The sequence below is a fragment of the Zingiber officinale genome, chromosome 1B, assembly GCF_018446385.1.
Source record: "Zingiber officinale cultivar Zhangliang chromosome 1B, Zo_v1.1, whole genome shotgun sequence".
In the NCBI taxonomy this organism is placed as follows: domain Eukaryota; kingdom Viridiplantae; phylum Streptophyta; class Magnoliopsida; order Zingiberales; family Zingiberaceae; genus Zingiber; species Zingiber officinale.
This window is the reverse complement of record NC_055986.1, coordinates 57514194-57533863: the sequence shown is the minus strand read 5'-3', so window position 1 is coordinate 57533863 and position 19670 is coordinate 57514194. Positions and strand designations below refer to the sequence as shown.

At 45.1% G+C, this 19670-nt stretch overlaps 1 protein-coding gene across 2 annotated transcripts in view; it reads left to right on the top strand.

The window, feature by feature from the left end:
• LOC121967275 (PTI1-like tyrosine-protein kinase 3) overlaps positions 1-17710 on the top strand; it is a 38012-nt gene extending 20302 nt beyond the window's left edge. For both annotated transcript variants that reach the window (XM_042517388.1, XM_042517397.1), the window contains exons 6-8: positions 2934-3066; positions 17065-17151; positions 17245-17710. In XM_042517388.1, coding sequence (XP_042373322.1) covers positions 2934-3066; positions 17065-17151; positions 17245-17394 — 370 coding nt within the window. In that variant the 3' untranslated portion in view covers positions 17395-17710. The remainder of the gene's footprint in view (positions 1-2933; positions 3067-17064; positions 17152-17244) is intronic.
• Positions 17711-19670: the final 1960 nt, after the last annotated feature.

Below are 19670 nucleotides of genomic sequence, written 5' to 3'. Positions count from 1 at the left end.
GTTAAAACCAACTAAACAAAGATTCGCCGAATGGACGATCATGCATTAACATTTGAAAAATTTTTACAAAATAACCAGAAGCAGTACAAAAGGAGGCGAGCTTTCTAGTGGGCGGGGGCCATTCAAGATAATCGAGCACATCATCAGGCTGTGACTCAGTCAACTTGTCCCGACTAATGGCCTTATTGGTCAATGCAGTTGGGATATAGCCACCACCCTTCAGTTGGTCGAGCGTTCCATTAATGGCGAGGTTGAAGAGGCGGAGCGCTTGGTCGGTGAGTCGATCATTGAAGGGGTCCGATCGGAGGTAATCCTACTTCAGAATCTTGAACCGGCTAGACTCTGCACCTTGATAACTTCCAAAGCCATTCGGGAGCCCTCCAACTCGGCCTTCATAGAAGCCAACTCGGCATCCTTATCAGCAAGCTGCTCTTGCGTTGCTGCTTGCTCAGCCAATCGGGTATCCCGCTCCGCATTCAGAGCTGCCTCCGCCTCCTTTAAGTTTTAGGCCAGGACTTGAGCCTCTTTGTTCTTGATTTCCAAGTCCTCAATGGCTCGGAGCTTCATAGCGTTGGCCGAATTGACCTTCGCTTCAAAGGAACTGGCCTGCTTATTGAGCCTCACCAGCTACGAAGCCTGCTCGGCGCACTTGCTCCTCTCTGCCGTGCAGGCGGAAGATGACTACTACCCCGTACAATAATTGAAAGGAGTTCGACACTAATTGATGAAGGGAGATGTCGAAATATTTACAGACGGCAGAAAAGAAGGGATGAATGGGAAACCGAAGACTTGCACTAAACTGATCCTTAAAGAAAGACAGAAAACCGACGGGTGGTTCGTGTGACTGGTCGTAAGCGGAGGGAATAACGACTTGATAATCGGATGGAAAGTGGTAGGTGGATTTCATCTTCTCTATATCGTCCCCATCAAATCTGGACTCGGTAGAAGTATACCAGAGCCTAGGGATGGACATAGGGGATTGCGAGGAACTGAGCATTGAAAACGAAGGAATCGAGAAGAAACAACACGCGGATTCAATAAAGGAAAAGAGAAAAGCCTTACTGAAAAGGGTCGCCGGAGAAGAAGGGGAGAAGAAACGTCGCAGAGGTTTCTCGAAGAAGAGGATGCAAGACACGGTGAAGACGACGGCGAGCAACGGGATGTTTATAAACCTTGTGGTCGATCGCCCATAGCCGTCCGATCAAGGGTTGCGCAAAACTAGGAGAAGATCCGGCTGTAGAATTTAAAAAGGCACCTGCCACATCACCAACGGATATCCACCTGTCACATTGAGCATGCGGTAGAAAGTGAGACACGTGTTAGCAGGTTATAGCGGAGTATTAATGAGGTTTAATTAAAAGGCATGGGCGGTGTGCTCAAGTACAATGATCAGATATTTGCACGGTCTTCCAGAAATTTGGACGACGTCAGCCACTATCACAGGGCGCTCATCCGAGAGAGAATAGGGAAAAGAGAAAATTCGTTAAGTGTAGTCGTCAACGTTCCCGAGCGACACAGATATCTGAATATCACACCGCCGAAAGGCCGATCCACCACCAAGCTTATGAGGTATGATCTGAGAATTAGTCACACACCAAGTTCAACAAATGTAGCAGAACGGCGAAGTTTATGTAAGCCGATTGGGAACTGGAGAACATAGAAATGAAATGCCGGTCGACGAGTTAGCTCTCCGAATCAACGACTAAACTTTATCGCTCATTATGCTCGAACGACGATTATTAGATTTGATCCGACCAGCATTCAGAGCACATAGAGTGTTCGATCGGCGGAGGTCACTCGAGGCACTTCTTGTCAAGTCAATCGGACTTGCAGCCTCCTTCGAATAGACATAAGGAGAAGGCTTGTGATGCGGTGATAAAGGAGGCCACCAAGTGTGGGTCAAAGGAGGAAGATATCAATCCACGTGGAGGTCAAAGTCAAGGAGGTCAATGTTAGAAGACCGACGGGCCCACTAAAGGGTGGTCGAACGGAGCCCTACATCAGGGGCCGACCGGCATATGTTGCCCGACCGACAAAGAGGTGGGCCAAGCGAAGCGCCCGTGCAGCCAAGATCACCAAAAGTTCGTCACGAAGCAAAGGAGCTTGGAGATGACCGAAATGTTATTCCGGTCGGGTAAGAACGTACTATCGAAACTCGTCGCTGTATGGAAGAGTAGCCGAGTCCTTCCCAGCGGAGGAGTACTTGGCCGATCAAAGGAGTATTTAGTCGAGCGGCTATCCTGCTCGGCCGATCAGCGGGAACGTTGACGTGTCTTTGGATATACTTTTGGGAGATGATGCCGTCGACACGAGGCATGGTTATTAGGCGGATTGTACGAAGGATAAATCAGAGGACGTTCCCATGACCAATTGGAGAACGTGTCCAGTTCCAATTGGGGAATGTGCCCACTCCTCGAAAAGTGGGCACGTCGCCCACCAGGACATTATATAAAGGGGGTCCCGTACAACAGCGGCGTAGGTATGTATTATTCACTATTTTACGCTTGTGCTACTATGTTCCACCTTTTTTTTCGTGCCGCTGACTGATTTGAGTGTCGGAGGGTCAACGCCAGGAACTTCTTCCCTGGCTCGGCACTGACGTTTCTTGTGCTTGTAGATCGAAGCGTGGTCTACATCTAGTTAACACAGTAACCACATTCCTAACTTTCTGTTTTTATGTTTTTCAGACAATGATCATAATGGATGAGGAATCATTGTTGTAGCTGTTTATTCTTAACCATGCCATATATAATAGTTGGCTAATCATGGATTCTATATGGTGTAACTGAAAATGTAGTTGAAAGGGTAACATTAGTAGAATTTAACTTGCTTATGAACGTTCCAATGAGCTCTATCTTTATGAGACAGATCAAAATGATAACACATTGAATTTTATGCCTTTTAATTATAACTGTCTTTCCAATTATATGCAGGTATGCTATGACAGGCCAATTGACACAAAAGAGTGATGTGTACAGTTTTGGTGTTGTTCTTTTGGAATTGTTGACTGGTAGGAAACCTGTGGATCATACAATGCCTAAAGGGCAGCAAAGTCTGGTCACTTGGGTAAAATTTCACTCTTACTATTTTATATCACTTGATTATATCTATTTGTTTCAATATACATAGTCTTAGGATCAATAATGAATTTAATATTTGTAATGAAAATGAACATGAACATATTGATAACAAAAAAAAAAAAAAAGATAAAAAATGATGGTTGTTTTAAGCCTGTTTTTGCAACTTGAAAAACGTAACGATGCCTTTTCCTTTAACTAAAATTATTAATTATCTGTATGCGGCATGAAATAATAGAGAATCTATGGATTGGATACAATCCCAAAAGGAAGTTATTCAAGTTACTTTTTCAACTTATAATTATTAACCTTATTATCTTTACAGTAATTTAATTAGAACAAGTCAATTTTGTTTTGAATATGAGATAGTTATTATAATGTCTTTTTATTATCAACAAGGCATTTCTTGGATGCCTATAAATAAACATGGAGCTTTTGACTAATAATCAAGAAATTAATTATTGAATTAATTCTTTATGAATTAAGAGTCTGTTTTGGCAATTGGAGGTTAATCTTGTGGAAGTGAATATTTGCTTATTCTTTTCTCTGATTTCCTATGAATTAGGATGCAACTTCTTATTACCATGGTATTAGAGCGAGATTCCTCGCTGCCATCAATTACCCCTATATTATAAGCCCTCCACAACCATCACTAATATAAACTCTTTGTAATCATTATCATATATAACATTGTCTATATCCATTGTTAGCATTAGTCATCATTGACTTGAGCCTACATCTCTTTAACATGATTATTGATCTTGTCCGAAAGTCGATGAGATGGAAAGATGGGGATGTCCCATTGACCACCCGTAGACTCCGTTCCACGCTGCAAAACAAATGACGTCAGTGTCGAGCCAGGGAAGGGGTCCCCGGCGTTGGCCTTTCGACGCTCAAGTCAGTCACCGACGATGATGTAGAAGGCAGAGCAATAAGAATGAACACTGTAGCGCAAATAGTGTATATCGTGTACCTCCGCCGATGCTTGGACCCCGCTTTATATAGAGTTCCTATAGCGTGCTTGCATACTTCCCCAGGCGAGGACGCTTCTCAAAGTTTCCCTTGAAAAGACTTGCCAGTAAAGCGTCTGACATAATACCTTAACAAGCCGAGCATATCTTTGATGTGACAGTAGAAACTTTCGTCGTACGATCTTCTTGTCGACCATGCTTGGTGTCAGCGACACTAACTCCTAAAAGGATGTCGAGAGATAACATAGTGGATCCGTTGCTAGGCCGAGCGGGTTAACCGCTCTGCTAGAACTTCGCTGTGCCTGTGCTGCGTCTGCTCGGTTGAAACTCCGTTGCGCCTGTGTCGAATCCTGTTGTCGGGCCGAGCGGGGTAGCTACTTGGCCATAACTTTGCTGCGCCTATGCCGAGTCCTGTTGCCTGGCCGAGCGGGGTAGCTACTCGGCTAGGATTCTGCATATTGTCCCCTTCTCCTTTCGGCGTCCAACACCACTCCATTGAGCGTCGGCTGTTTGACACCTCCCCGAGTCAAAGGTGGGGTCAGACCGAAACCTTATCCTCCCGGTCGGGGGCCTGATCGCCTAACCGACCAATACGATTATCATCCGTTTGGCCGTAACGATTATTATCCGTTTGACCATATGATACCTGAACGTTGACCGCCCTAACTTTGACCTCCATCGTGGCAACTAACCCCTGTAGGGTGGGCCTTTCCTTATCGCCGCATCACATGCCTCCCCTTCAAGTCTAGTCGAAGGAGCCTATAAGTCCGACTGGCTGGACAACTTGTCAATGACGCTTTTCACCCGATCGGCTTATAACACTCCTTAGCTTCTGATCGGACCGACGTAGCCTGACGGTCGGTTATGTGACTGCTCCCTTGTAACTGAGTGAATGTGTTAGCAAGTTTCTTTGCCGATTGACTTGTTGAAGACTGTCGTTTGGCGATATGTCTGCTTCCTTACGTCGATCAACACAAGCTGGGGATGCGGGCACGATCTAGGTTTACGTCATCCATTTTCTGGGAGATCGTGCAAATCCCTGTTCATTATAGCCAAGTGTGCCTCCATGCCCTTAATTACCTTCATTAAATGCCATCCCGTGGCGCAGTGCGCCACGTGTCCCTCCTGCTGCTATCGCACGCTTGACATGATAGGCGGATATCCTCTGGTGATGTGACCTTTGGCGCTTTGAATTCAACGGCCAGATTTCTTCCTAGATCTCCTCGATCGTAGATCGGACGACCCTGGGGTTTATAAACCCTTGCTTGCTGCCTTCTCCTTTTGTATATTTCCATCTTTGAGCTCTTCGGCGATACTTCACCTTTGTCTCTCGGCAATATCCTTCTTCTCCTGCTCCTTCGGCGACATCCCAGCAAGCTTTCCTTCCCTCCAATCGCATCTTTTTGTTGTCTTCTTTGCTTTTTGCGATGGCGAGTTCTTCACAGCCTCTCCTCGCCGTCCCTGGGCCTTGGTACACCTCTACTGAGTCCAGGATTGACGCCGGCGACGATGAGAGCCTGACAGTCGCCTATGAGTTTCCTTTCGATTACCAAGTTCTTCTTTCTCCTTCCGATCGACCAAATGCTCCGCCGTCTGACTGTCTTTATTTCTTTCGGGATCAATTTACCGCCGGTCTGCGGTTTCCAATCCACCCTTTCTTACCTGCCATATGTAAATATTTTCGCATCTCTCTTTATCAACTAATGCCGAACTCCTTTCGGCTGTTGTGCAGGGTGGTGGTTCTGTTCTGCCTGCACGACATTCCTCTCACTCCTCGGCTTTTTCATTATTTTTATTTTCCCAAATTGTCCGAGCCGGGGACTTTCCTTTTCCATGCCCGAGTGGGCTTAGTTTTCTTCGATAAAATGCCGACCACCAACCAACATTGGAGGGAGTATTTTTTTTATGCGCCTTCCTGAGCGGCCAGACTTCCTGACAGACTGGCAGCTCGAAGTGGCGAGTCAGCCTCCACTAAAAAAGTACAAGAGCCGATCGGACTACCTCAACACAACTTTAATGCTGGCCGACCAAAACTATGACATCCATAAGTTGCTGCTGGAGGGTGTCCTCTACGTTTTCGGCTAGAGTCCGATCCGCACATTGCTTCCATCCAGCCTAGGTATATAGCTAATTTCTCTTCATCCTTTGATTATAACTGATTTCTCTTCTTCTTTTGCAGCTGACATTATGTTGCGTGCGCATCTGGCTAAAAAGGCCAAGCGGACGTTGAGATCAATGCGGCGGCCATGGCCGAGATGGAGAGCAGCAGTCTTCGGCCGATCGTCTCAGAAGAAGACCCGCATGGCGAGAGCGAGGGGGCTCCAGCTTTAGTGAGTGAAGGGATAGCCAACCGGACGCCCAGCGGTGGAGGGGTTGGTGCATCGAACCCTCCCTCCGAGTGGCTGCCAGTGATTCCAGTTGAGAGGACGTCATATTTGACCTCATCTGGGGAACCACTGATAAGGCCCAAGAGGCGTCGGGCGGAGATTTCATTGCGATCCGCTTCCTCGGTGGTGCGGACCCCCACCAGAACTGGCCCGCGCCCTTCTGCCGAGCGGGTTGAAACCTCGACCCCAGTTCCAACTCTGACGACTGTTCCCCCTACGTCGTTTGATCGGACACAGGGAACCATTTGCACGCAGTCAGTTGTCTTCATGCCGCCACCATCGAAAATTCAAAATCTAGCATCCGTCTAGCATCCTCATCTCGGCCTTCCAGCAGAGCGACCTTGGCCCAATCAGCCCTGAGCGGCCAGCGCCATATAACGGCGATTCTCCATCTTTCGACCGAGGAATGGCGTGAGTCGGATGACGTTAAAGCCCGAGCTCCTGAGCACCAGATAATCATTCAGGGGCTGCTTGCACAGATATAGGTTGACGCTCGAGCCCGTGTAGTGGTCATGCCTCCGGGGGCGCTCGCGGACAGCTACACCCAGATGTCCACTGGGATAGGTCTTGTATTTTCTTAATTTATTTTTGATCGACGCTTATATTTTCCTGGTTATTTGTAGTATTGGGTAGAGAGCCTGACTATGTGCTAAAAGCTTGCTTTTTTGGAGCAGGAGGTTAAGCAACTGAAGGCGCCGGGCGATCAATCATCTGCTTCTTAGGAGCGGCTGGAGCAGATGAATACTGATATGGCTCAACTACGAGCCGATCTGGCTAAGAGTGCCGAGCTGCTAGAGGCGGAGAAAGGAAAAAGCGCCGAGCAGGCCACCCAAATAGCTCGGCTTAATAAACAGGCCAACACCTTTGAAGCCAAAATCCATTCGGCCAATACCAGGAAACTTCGGGCTATTGAAGATCTGGAGATCAAGAATAAAGAGTTTCGGGTGTTGGCTTAAAACTTGAAGGATACTTAGGTCGCGCTGAAGGCCGAAAGGGATGGACGGTTGGCCGAGCAAACTTCAACGAAGACCCAGCTCGACGCCGAGACGAAGAGTTGACCTGGTTGAAGGAAGAACTTAAGGCCTCCCGAGTGGCCCTAGAGACATATCAGAGAGCCGAGTCCGGTAAGTTTGAACTCATGAAGCAAGCCTACATCTGCTTGGATGTTTCTAATGTCAAGGTCGCCGACCGGGCACTTCGTCTGTTTGACCTGGCGATCAAAGGGACGTTCGACCAACTCAGGGAAGGCGACTACCTCCCTGCTGCTCTATCGAATAAGGTCATTAGTCGGGACAAGCTGACTGAATCGCTGCCTGATGATGTCTTGGATTATCTAAAGTGATCTTTGCTCGAGTGATTTTGTATTCACCCTTCTGTTTGTAATCCTCATGCAAGCTGTTTGTAATCCTCATTTCAAGTATTAATGAATGATCACCCGTCTGGTGATCTTTTTTTATTCGTTCATCCCCTTGCCGCCATTCGACATCTTTCAATTTGACTCGCATTTTAGTTGTTCATGTGTTGCCGCATAAAATCCTGAGCGAGATTGCGAGTTGCTTATTGTGGCTTTGTGACCTTCCGATCGGTGACGAGAAGTCATAGTAGAATAATCCCGAACGATCATCGTATTTTGATGACTTGCAGCTTTTGAGTAGCGCGTATTCACGGTTGGCCGTTTATCGTTCTTGAATTATAAGATCGACGCTTGACCGCTTATCGAGATAAGAGTTTAAGGTCGCTGCTCGACCACTAATGACAACAGGGGTTTAAGGTTGCCGCTCAATCGTTGGTGAAGACTATGGTTTAAGGTCGCCGCTCAACCGCTGATGAAGACTAGGGTTTAAGGTCGCCGCTTGATCGTTGGTGAAGACAAGGGTTTAAGATCACCGCTCGATCGTTGGTAAAGACTCGGGTTTAAGGTCACCATTGGTGACGATCGGGGTTTAAGGTCGTCACTCGACCGCTGATGACGACGGGGGTTTAAGGTCGCCGCTCGATCGTTGGTGAAGACGGGGGTTTAAGGTCGCCGCTCGACTGCTGATGAAGACTAGGGTTTAAGGTCGCTGCTCGTTTGTTGGTGAAGACGAGGGTTTAAGGTCGTCTTGATCGTTGGTGAAGACGAGGGTTTAAGGTCGCCGCTCGACCGTTGGTGAAGACGTTGACTTAGCTCAAAAGCGGTATACTCCACTTTTATTCAAATTTGTCCTGCATCCATGAAGCAATATACAAATACATCCGTGTTCACTTGCGCACCTCTCACCCGGCCGTGTAGGGTTGGAGATGATTCACGCTCCACAGCCGCTCGACCAGTCTTCCGCTCTCATCCTCCAAATAGTAGGTGCCTGAGCGGAGCCTCTGCACAACCTTAAAAGGTCCCACCCATAGGGCTTCGAGCTTAGCGACGTCACCGACCGACTTTACTTTCTTCCACACGAGATCGCCGACCTGGAAAGACCTTGGGATCACCCTTCGGTTGTAGTTCTGTTTCATCCGCTGTTGGTACGCTATTAGCCGAATGACTGCTTTAGCCCGCATATCGTCCACCAAGTCGAGCTCCATGAATCTTCGTCTGACATTTCCTTTATCATAGAACCGCACCCGATCGGATTCCACTCCAACCTTTATAGGGACGACTGCTTCGTCGTCGTATACTAAGTGGAAAGGAGTTATGCCGGTCCCCTCCTTTGGTTGTACGAAGGGCCTACAACACACTGGGGAGCTCGTCAATCCAGCTGCTTGTGGTCGAGCCGAGCCCGTAGTCCTCTGAGGATTTCCCTATTGGCGACTTCCGCTTATTCGTTGCTCTGGGTAGGCCACAGAGGTGAAGGCCTGCTGGATGCTAGAGCCCTCGCACCACTTTCTAAGCTTTTAACCGGTGAATTGTCTCCCATTATTTGATACAAGCCGGCGTGGGATGTCGAACCGGCATATGATGTTATGCCAAACGAACTTAATGACCATATGCTCGGTTATTCTTGCAAGTGGCTCTGCTTCCACCCACTTCGAGAAGTAGTCCACGACGACGATCAGGAATCTCCGCTGACCTGTCGTCATGGGAAATGGCCTAACGATGTCTATGCCCTATTGGTCGAACGGACAAGACGCCTTGGATGTCTTTATCTCCTCGGTCAGACGGTGCGGAATATTTTGATATTTTTAGCAGGACAGGCAAGTGTCTACTGTCCGAGCGGAGTCCTCTTGAAGAGTGGGCCAAAAATATCCGGTCAGGAGTATCTTTCGGGCCAGCGAGCGACTGCCCGGGTGACCTCAACAAAAGCCCTGATGTACTTCCTTCAAGATGTACTCGGCATCTTCTGGCCTGACGCATTTGAACAAGGGTTTGGAGAAGACTCTTTTATGCAACTGATCTCCGACAAGGGTGAACCGTCCGACTCTCTTCTTTAGTAGACGAGCTTCCTCCTAATTGGCCGGTGTGACCCTCGATCGGAGGAACTCTATCAGTGTCATTCTCCAGTCACTCGGGAGGGTTATCCCTTCTGTCCTATCAATATGCGCCACTAATGAGACTTGCTCGATCGGATGCTCTATGGCGATCAACGTCAAGGAGCTGGCTAATCTTGCCAACTCATCTGCTGCTTGGTTCTCCGATGGGGAGATCTTCTGTATGACGACCTCCTTAATGTTGGCTTTCAGCTTCTCGAAGGCTTCCGCGTAGAGCTTGAACCAGGTATTGTTTATCTCGAAGGTTCTTGATAGCTGCTGACCAGCCAATTGAGAGTTCGAGTGGATGAGGACTTTAATAGCTCCCATATGCCGGGCCGCCTGTAAGCCGGCTATCAATGCTTCATACTCAACTTCATTATTGGTGGCTTTGTAGTCCAGCCGTACTGACAGGTGCATTCAGTCTTTCTGCGGTGAGCTTAACATTAAGCCAATCCTGCTACCTTGCCGAGTGGACAAACCATCCACATATATCTTCCAGGTTGCCTCCGGCTCGACATTCTGGACCTTTGTGATGAAATCAGCCAAGGTTTGGGCCTTGATTGCCGTTCGGGGTTCGAATTCTCTTAGCTCGATCGTCCATTTGATTAGTCTCCCAAATGCCTCGGTTGAGAAGGATCTGCCCTAAGACGCTGTTAGTTAGCACGATGATTAAGTGTGATAGAAAGTATGGATGAAGCCTCTGAGCGGCGAGTATCAATGCATAAGCTAATTTTTCAGACCGGTGTAGCGAGACTCAGCATCCTTCAATATATGGCTTAAAAAGTATACAGGCTGTTGTTCCTGGCCGTTCTGCCTTATTGAAGCCGATCCAACCGCATGTTCGTTGGATGATTAGATAGATCCAGAGCGGTTCACCAACAATCGACTTGGCTAATATAGGTAAGGAATTAAGATACTTCTTGAGCTCTTCTAACGCCCGATCACACTCGGCGTCCCATTGAAATTTTGTAACTCGACGAAGCACCTTAAAGAATAGCAAACTCCGGTCGGATGATCTAGATAGTGCTGTGATCCGATCGGTCAGCCGTTGGGCTTCCTTCAAGCTCCGGGGTGGTGGCATGTCTTATAGCGCCTTAACCTTGCTTGGATTGACTTCGATGCCCCGCTCGGTGACAATGCAACCCAGGAAACGACCACTCTTCATGCTGAATAGATATTTATTCGGGTTCAGTTTTATCCCGTAAGCCCTCAGAGTTTGACAGATCTCATCAATATCTGCGCATAGGTCAATAGCACGGAGAGATTTTATCAATATATCGTCCACATATACCTCCATGTTACGGACGATCTCCCTCCAGAACACCTTGTTCATGAGTCGCTGGTAAGTAGCGTCTGCGTTCTTGAGTTCGAACGGTATGACGTTGTAGCAGAATGTTCCGTTGGCAGTGATAAAGCTGACCTTCTCCTGGTCTTCTCGGGCGAGCAACACTTGATGATAGTCCTGATAAGCATCAAGCATGCAGATCAGTTCGCAACCCGCAGTAGAGTCCACCATTTGGTCTATCCGAAGTAGCGGATAGAAATCCTTCGTGCATGCCTTATTCAGGTCATGAAAGTCAATGCAGACCAGCCATTTATTTCCCGGCTTGGAGATTAGCATGACGTTAGCGAGCCAGTTCGGGAATTGGACTTCTCTTATATGGCCGACCTTCAGCAGTTTTTCTATTTCTGCCTAGATGATCAAGTTTTGCTCCGTGCTGAAATCTCTTTTCCTTTGCTTTACCGGCTGAGCGTCCGGTCGGACGTGAAGCTCATGCTGGGCGATGCTCGGTAAGATTCCAGGAAGCTCATGTGTCGACCATGCGAACACATTATAATTTTGTCTGAGGCAGACGACCAACTCTGCCTTCTTCTCCTCCTCCAGGTCGGCGGCGATAAAGGTGGTTGCTTCCGTTCGGCTTGGGTGGATCTGAACCTCCTCCTTTTCTTCGTATACCAATGTAGGAGGTTTTTCAGTGATTGGGTTTACCTCCAAGCATGGATTTTTCCGAGCGTTCTTGGCTTTCGACTTGTCCATTTCGACGTAGCATCGTCGAGCAGCAAGCTGGTCGCCTTTGACTTCTCTCACCCGGTCATCCACCGGGAATTTGATTTTTTGGTAGTATGTAGATATCACTCTCCGGAATTCGTTGAGGGTCGGTCGGCCTAGGATGACATTGTAGGCCGACGGTGCATCCACCACGATGAAATTTGAGGTCCTGATTCTCCTCAGCGGCTCTTCTCCGAGTGAGATGGCCAGCTTGGCTTGTCCGAGTGGCAATACCTCATTGCGTATGAAACCGTAGAGCGGGGTTGTTATAGGCAGCAACTCGCTTCAAACGATTTGTAATTGATCGAAAGCCTTCTTGAAGATGATGTTCACCGAGCTCCTTGTGTCAACAAAGGTTCGATGAATAGTATAATTGACAATTACTGCTCGAATGATCAGTGCGTCGTCGTGAGGGATCTCCACTCCCTCCAAATCTCTAGGACCGAAGCTGATCTCGGACCCTTCGGCCCTCTCCCTGCTACATCCCACGGTGTGGATTTCCAGTCGGCGAGCGTGCGACTTCCTGGATCTGTTGGAGTTGCCGCCGGTTAGTCCCTCGGCGATTATGCCTATTTCTCCCTGGGCGACATTGCTTCCGTTTTCTTCTTCCCGACCTGAGGGTCTATTCTGCTCAGCAGGGAGTCGGGAGGGATCCGTGTTATCCCTCCTCTGGTGTTGTTGATCACATCGCTCGAGCGCCCTTCTTTCGTCCTCACGCCACCCCGTGGATCTATGCCTATGGCGTTGATTGGGCGACGGAGATCAGTGGCGGTATCCTCTTGGTGCTGATCGGCTAACGATCGGTGTCAGATCGTAGCAGTCGTGCGTGTTGTGCGTCGTCGACTGATGAAAATAGCAGAACATTCCATACCTTGCCTTTTGCGCGATCGTAGATTCTTGACCCTTGGGCGGCTGGTGGCTCTTCGACGGTCGACGCGCGGACGTCGTCGAGGGTTTGGTCGGCGTTTCCTTTTTCCTTGTCGCTTAAGCTTCTTCCAAATTTATGTATTCAGTGGCCTTCTTGAGCTAGTGGTCGAAGTCTTTGGGCGGCTTCCTGATGAGTGACTGGAAGAACTCTCCTTCGACGAGTCCCTGGGTGAAGGCGTTCATTAGCATCTCAGAAGAGACCGATGGAATGTCCATGGCTACTTGGTTAAAGTGCTTGATGTACACTCTGAGCGCTTCCTTGAGGCCTTGCTTTAGGGCAAAGAGGCTGACGCTCGTCTTTTGATAGCGTCGTCTTTTGATCCGTCCGGCAATCTTCTGAACCAGCGTTGTGCCGATCCGGAAAGCGTAGTGAGAAAGACTCGGCACTTCATCTCATCTGTGTACTGGTGCAGCGTGGCTGCGTTATCAAACTTATCTAGATGATCATCTGGATCGGTCGCTCCGTTGTATTCTCTGATCACCAGCGGGGTATAGTGTCTGGGCAGAGGGTTACGCAAGATCTCCTTAGAGAATTGCAGCTTGATTCGTTCGGGCGAATCGTGGCTTTCGGGCGCCTTGCCTTTTCGGGCATCCCGAACGGGAGTGTCATTCGAAGATGATCCCTGTTCTTGGTTCGCCTGGGCTATTTCTGAGGGGGTTTAGAACAAGGCACGATGGAAGGGGATTGGCGCGTGCGGCGCTTCTCCCTGCGTGCCGGTCGGCCTCCTATTCTGCCTCCATATGGAAACTTGTTTCGCTTGGTCTTCTAGTCCCGCTTGTCTTTCGGCCGTCGACGTCGCATGCTGCGGTGCTTGTCGATCGACTAACGCCTGTTGTTGCTGCTGCTCGACCATCTTCGCCGCTCAAGCTTGCACGAGCACGTTGAGCTCCTCCTTGGTGAGCGTCACGATAGTGAGTCGTATAGCGCCCTCCATCTTCTCAACTCGGATGCAAGTTAAGTTTCCACAAACGGCGTCAATATAATCCTGTCCGAAAGTCGATGAGATGCAAAGCTAGGGATGTGGAGGTCCCCCTGACCGCCCGTAGACTCCACTCCGCCCTGCAAAACAGATGACGTTAGGGTCGAGCCAGGGAAGGGGTCCCGGCATTCACCCTCCGACGCTCAAGTCAGTCACTGGCGATGATGTAGAAGGCGGAGCAACAAGAATGAACACTGTTGCGTAAATAGTGTATATCGCGTATCTTCGCCGATGCTTGGACCCCCCTTTATGTAGAGTTCCTGTAGCGCGTGTGCACGCTTTCCTAAGCGAGCACGCTTCTCGAAGTTTTCCCTAAAAGGATTTGTCAGTAAAGTGTCTCTAACACAATACTTTAACAAGTCGAGCATATCTCTGATGTGATAGTGGAAGCTTCTGTCGTACGATCTTCTAGTCAACCATGTCTGGTGTTAGCGACACTAACTCCCAAAAGGATGTCAAGAGATAACATAGTGGGTCCGTTGCTAGGCCGAGCTAGTTAGCCGCTCGACCAGAATTCCGCATCCGCTCGGTTGAAAGTACGCTGCGCCTGTGCTGAATCCTATTGCCGGGCTGAGCGGGGTAGCTACTCGGCCATAACTTTGTTGCGCCCGGCCGAGTCTTGTTGCCTGGCCGAGCGGGGTAGCTGCTCGGCCAGGATTCTGCATATCGTCCCCTCCTCCTCCTTTTGGCGTCCAACACCACTCCATTGAGCGTCGGTTGTTTGACACACCTCCCCGAGTCAAAGGTGGGGTCAAACCGGAATCTTATCCTCCCGGTCGGGGGCTTGATCGCCCGACCGGCCAATACGATTATCATCCGTTTGGTCGTAACGATTATCATTCGTTTGGCCGTATGATACCTGAACGTTGACCGCCCTAATTTTGACCTCCATCGTGGCAACAAACCCCTGCAGGATGGGTCTTATCGCCGTATCAATTACAATTTTATTTAAAGAAGCTTCCTTTATAATTTTCTTATTTGTTTATTTCCATTATAAGAACAAAAATATATTATTGAAAAAAATATGTTTGAACAATTCTAATATGATTGCAAGTAGATACCATATGGCAACAAACTAAAGAATGTACGAGATGAGACAAAAGATAAATTCTCTTATTAGAGAAGTGGAGATCCTATTGGATTGATTTTGAGAGCTAAAGGTTTTTTACTCTTACACTTTGCCAAATGACTTCAAGGTGGAGATGACTTCTTTTGCATCGTGAAGAGGAAGCTCTCTAATAATATCAATTATTTGAGTCATGTTATGGATTTGCATCACAAATGGAGTTTGTTGAGGGTTACCATTTTATTCCTTAAGAGTATGACAATGCAAATGAGGAGTTATCTAAAATTTGATTAGTTACAATACTACCTGAGTACCATAATCATTTTCTTTAACACTTTAACCAAATTAAACTAGTGGTTGGTCAGGGCAAAATTTGTTACATACTTTTATGGATTTTATTTTGACGTCCAAAAGGAGAGTTAAAATATATCATCCTTGGACCCTAAAAGTTGCATTATCCTTTTCAAAACTACAAGAAGAAAAGATCTTTGAAGAAGAAGAAATAATGAAGTTATGAGTTATTCATTACCCGAGATAATGTGTGATAATATAAGTTTGGAGTACAATCGGAAAAAAAATACTAGTTGAAGCGAGGTTTAAAATTTCTAGCCGTATCAAAGTTTCGATCTTTGACTGGAATAATACTATTTTGATATTGTAATGATTTTGAAGCATGATGCTGATAATGGATTGGAATTAAAGAAAGAAGCAGATGAAATATATGAAGGAAATATTATCTGAGCTGAACATAGTATTAAATCTTGTACCATGTTGAGTAGAATGGTCAAAACATATCAATCTAGTAAATTATCAAAACTCGACAATATCTCCTTCCTCAATCTTTCCAACCTCAATATATCAATTATGTGGCATGATATTGAAGTGATATCTCCGATCAAAAACTAAAATTATGATGCGATTCAATATTTTGAACTTTGGCATTGAGTGGTATCAAATCTTGGTGATTTACGAAAATGATATGTTTCGACAATTTCACCCATCACGATATGAGATTTCAAACCATGAGTGAAAGAGAGAGCAAAAGAAAAAACAAGAACAAGATAGCTATAAAGGTGATTCATATGAGGATCTTAACATTGATAACGATAAAAATAATAATCTAGCACTACAATCACAATACTTATATTTTAAGTCACCTTTTTTGAGTCTGTCATTTACAACAATATCTACTTTCATCATTTAAGAGAATAAAGAAAAAATATTTTGCCATCGTTGATAACATCAAGTAATCCCCTTGGAGCGACACTACCGAACTCACTTTTACTAAAAAAAATGTCACGATCGGTGCACTTACTACTGCCAAATGAAGACATGGGGGACACTATTCTTTTTTTATAACTCAATGAGGACAAACAAAATGGAGGCTCAATGCAAAAGTCGCTCTTACAAAAGAAAAGGAAATATCGGCATGCTTATAAACATTTTAATGAAGATGCAACACAATACATTTCATCATCAAGGGAATTTTAGTCACAGCACAAGGAAGAATCTTAGAATGGTTGTTGTCTATCAAAAATTTATCAAAAAGAGGTTTCTATTATGACAATGTAAATAAGAACTTGCAAATTGCAAAAAGAGGAAGATGGAAGAGGATAGTTCTTGTTTCAAAGGATGGCTGAAAGATACAATCCCAAAAGAGAATTATTTAAATTTCTCATCCAAACTATTATCATTACTTTTTATTTTCTTTAGAATAAGCCATTTAATTAGAATAAGTATATTTTTTTTAGAATTAGTCTTTTTATATATAATTGTGTAATCTTTTGGCAATGGGGTAACCAATCAATTAAGAAATTTTGGGCAACTAGAGGTCGAACCTCTTGAAGTCCTCAATGTGGATTAAAGTTACATGATTATTGCAAGCCCATCCTCTTTTTTCAGTGGTCTTAGAGTGTTCAATCTAGATAATTTTTTGATAGCAGTTTGATCTTGATACATGTCTAACATCAATAATTTTCATTCATTCTTGGTAACTGGAGATTTTTGTATTTTTTTAGAGGCTTTTGAATAATTAACCTGTTTTATTTAAAGTAACTAGACTGAAGTTGCATTATTTTATACCATGTTATATATTCAATTTAGCATCCTAATCAGTCAACAACTAGTTCCATCCTTAATAGTGTTCCCTTCCTGCTTTACAGGCCACTCCAAGATTGAGTGAAGACAAAGTAAAGCAATGTATAGATCCAAGACTGAAGGGAGAGTATCCACTAAAAGGAGTTGCAAAGGTTTCTTTCTTCTGCATGTTTACGTTCTACTTGTTCTTGAACAATTTGGATAGCTTTCATCACATAGCAATGTTTTTTACTTTGTTCATACAGTTGGCTGCAGTGGCAGCACTATGTGTTCAATACGAATCTGAATTTCGACCCAATATGAGCATTGTGGTTAAGGCTCTCTCTCCTCTTCTTGTAAATAAGGCAGCTGTTGCTGCACCACCTGCTGCTACTGCTCCCCCATCTTCAGATTAAGGATGAAAGGATCATTTTGCATTAATCCAGCTTGTGATGATGGTATGCCTTGTACAAGGACAATTGACAGTTAGGTAGTTATCAGGCCTGCTTGTGAGATACAATTCTTTCCTGTATTTTCTAGTATCATATGGACCATTGATTACGAGATTCTTGTGGGCGGTGAATATGTGTTGTTAAATCCTCTCATGCTTCAGTTCTTTTGGAGACGGCTGTGAGACAACACAAACGGTTGTGTTGTTGAAGGTTGTAATATGCGTTACGCTCTCTATTACTCAGTCAAAACTTTAATAACCAGGAGTGCTTATTATTTTCAGACTTCCTTCTGAGGAATTGTTGATTGAAATTTTCAGTAAACTTCTTAGTGATGTCCTCTAGCTAGTCGATGTGGTGTCTGAATATGATATTTTATGCTTGCATCAGTTGTCCACCCACTTTCTCCCATTTTGTATTTATCAAGGTTGATTTATTCGTTCCAGCAGCATTGGATGTGACAACACACATTGACCCTTTTTTTAGTCTTCAAGCGGAGTAGCAAGTGTTCAGCTTGGACTTGTTGCCAAAAGGATCTAATCAGGCTGTGCAAACCTGTCAAGTTAGTCAAGTCAGATAAGCCGAGCGGATCTAGTGGAACTGGCTAGGCAGGATGATTGCACTGGAGGACAAATTAGATCAGGCAGGTTGAGTGGGGTTGATCAAGGCAGGCAGATTCGTTGAGAGTGGGGTTGATCAAAGCAGACGGATTGGTTAAGCCGGTCTGTCCAGTCCAATTGAGTGGATTAAATAGGTTAAGCGAACCAAGCAGATCATGCAAGTGTAGTGAACGGTCGAGCTGATCTGTGGGTTGGGCTTAGTTGTTAGAATGAACCATGTTATCCAGGTAAGAGCTGGGTTGACAGAGTCATCACATGCCTACTCCAACCTAGTGCCTATATATATATATATATATATATATTTATTTTTGCTATCCTCACGCGCGGTCCATACATGGCAGTGTTCCAAAGTAAAAAAATTAAATAATTTATCTCTCTTTATATTACTTAACTTGGGACGGACTATGAGAAACATCTAAAATGAATATGATCATCTTTATTATAATGAGTAAATAAACTACATTGATGTGGGCTAAAATCAGGTATCCACTGTCCTTATTCACATATAAAGTATGCAAGGGCACCTACTACTGTTCCGGGTTATAGTGGACCGCTTTTATATGTAATCAAAGATTAATTCTTATCTATGATACATTGTGAAATTAATTTCTTCCAGCGGGAAGACAACTCTGCAACACTAGTTACAGGGCAATGAGCCGTTCGTACTATTAGATTTATGTTGATAGGAAAGTTTTTTGAGACTGGATCAATCATCTCCAGGATTAATTAATTTGAAGAGTTGAATATTTAAATTAAAAAAAAAATACAAGCATCTCCTACTGCCTTTATATGATTATTGTTAATTGCACTGCATAATATTTTTTACAAGTTTTCGAGATTTACATTGCATCTATTCAACTTTCTTAGGCATATAGAGGATCTAATTATCATCATCTACTTGTTAGGATGTATACTAAAAGCCTAATTTTTGGTATAAACATTTATCTAGAAATAAGAATCACATTGGTCAAATGTCTACATTTATGATAAATGTAGTTGTTCAATTAATTTATATTGTAGATAACATGGTGTGTGGTGTCACACACAAAGGATCATGTTATTAGTATCTTATAAATTATAAACAGTAGCTCACGGCCAAGATGGAAAGGAACAAACCATAGGAAGGTCGTAGTGTAATTAGGTATTAGTTTATCTTAACTATATAATTACACTAGTACACTTAGAGTGTATTGAGTAGGACCATTTGAGGTCGTTTCTTTTATACTGACTTTATAAAGGAACAAAGACCTCAGTTATTATGGAAGTGTGTGCTCTTAATCCTAATATAATAACAAGCACATATATTTGATATTTATTTCTTTAATTTATCAATGGGTGAGATTTAGTTCGATAAATCAATAAGCCCGATAAGTTGGGAAATGATATCACTTATAGTGTGTGTTGTTGATTATAGAAGGAAACTGTGTCCTAGTAATCTAGGTTGAGAATGTCCCCAAGAGGAGCTCATAAGGATTGTCATGTTAAACCCTGCAGGTGGACTTAGTCCGACATGACGATGAAGTTGAGTGGTACTACTCTTGGAGCTAGATATTAATTATGTGAGTTGTCAGTAACTTACTTAATTAGTGGACATTTGTTATCTTAAACACAGGGAGACTAACA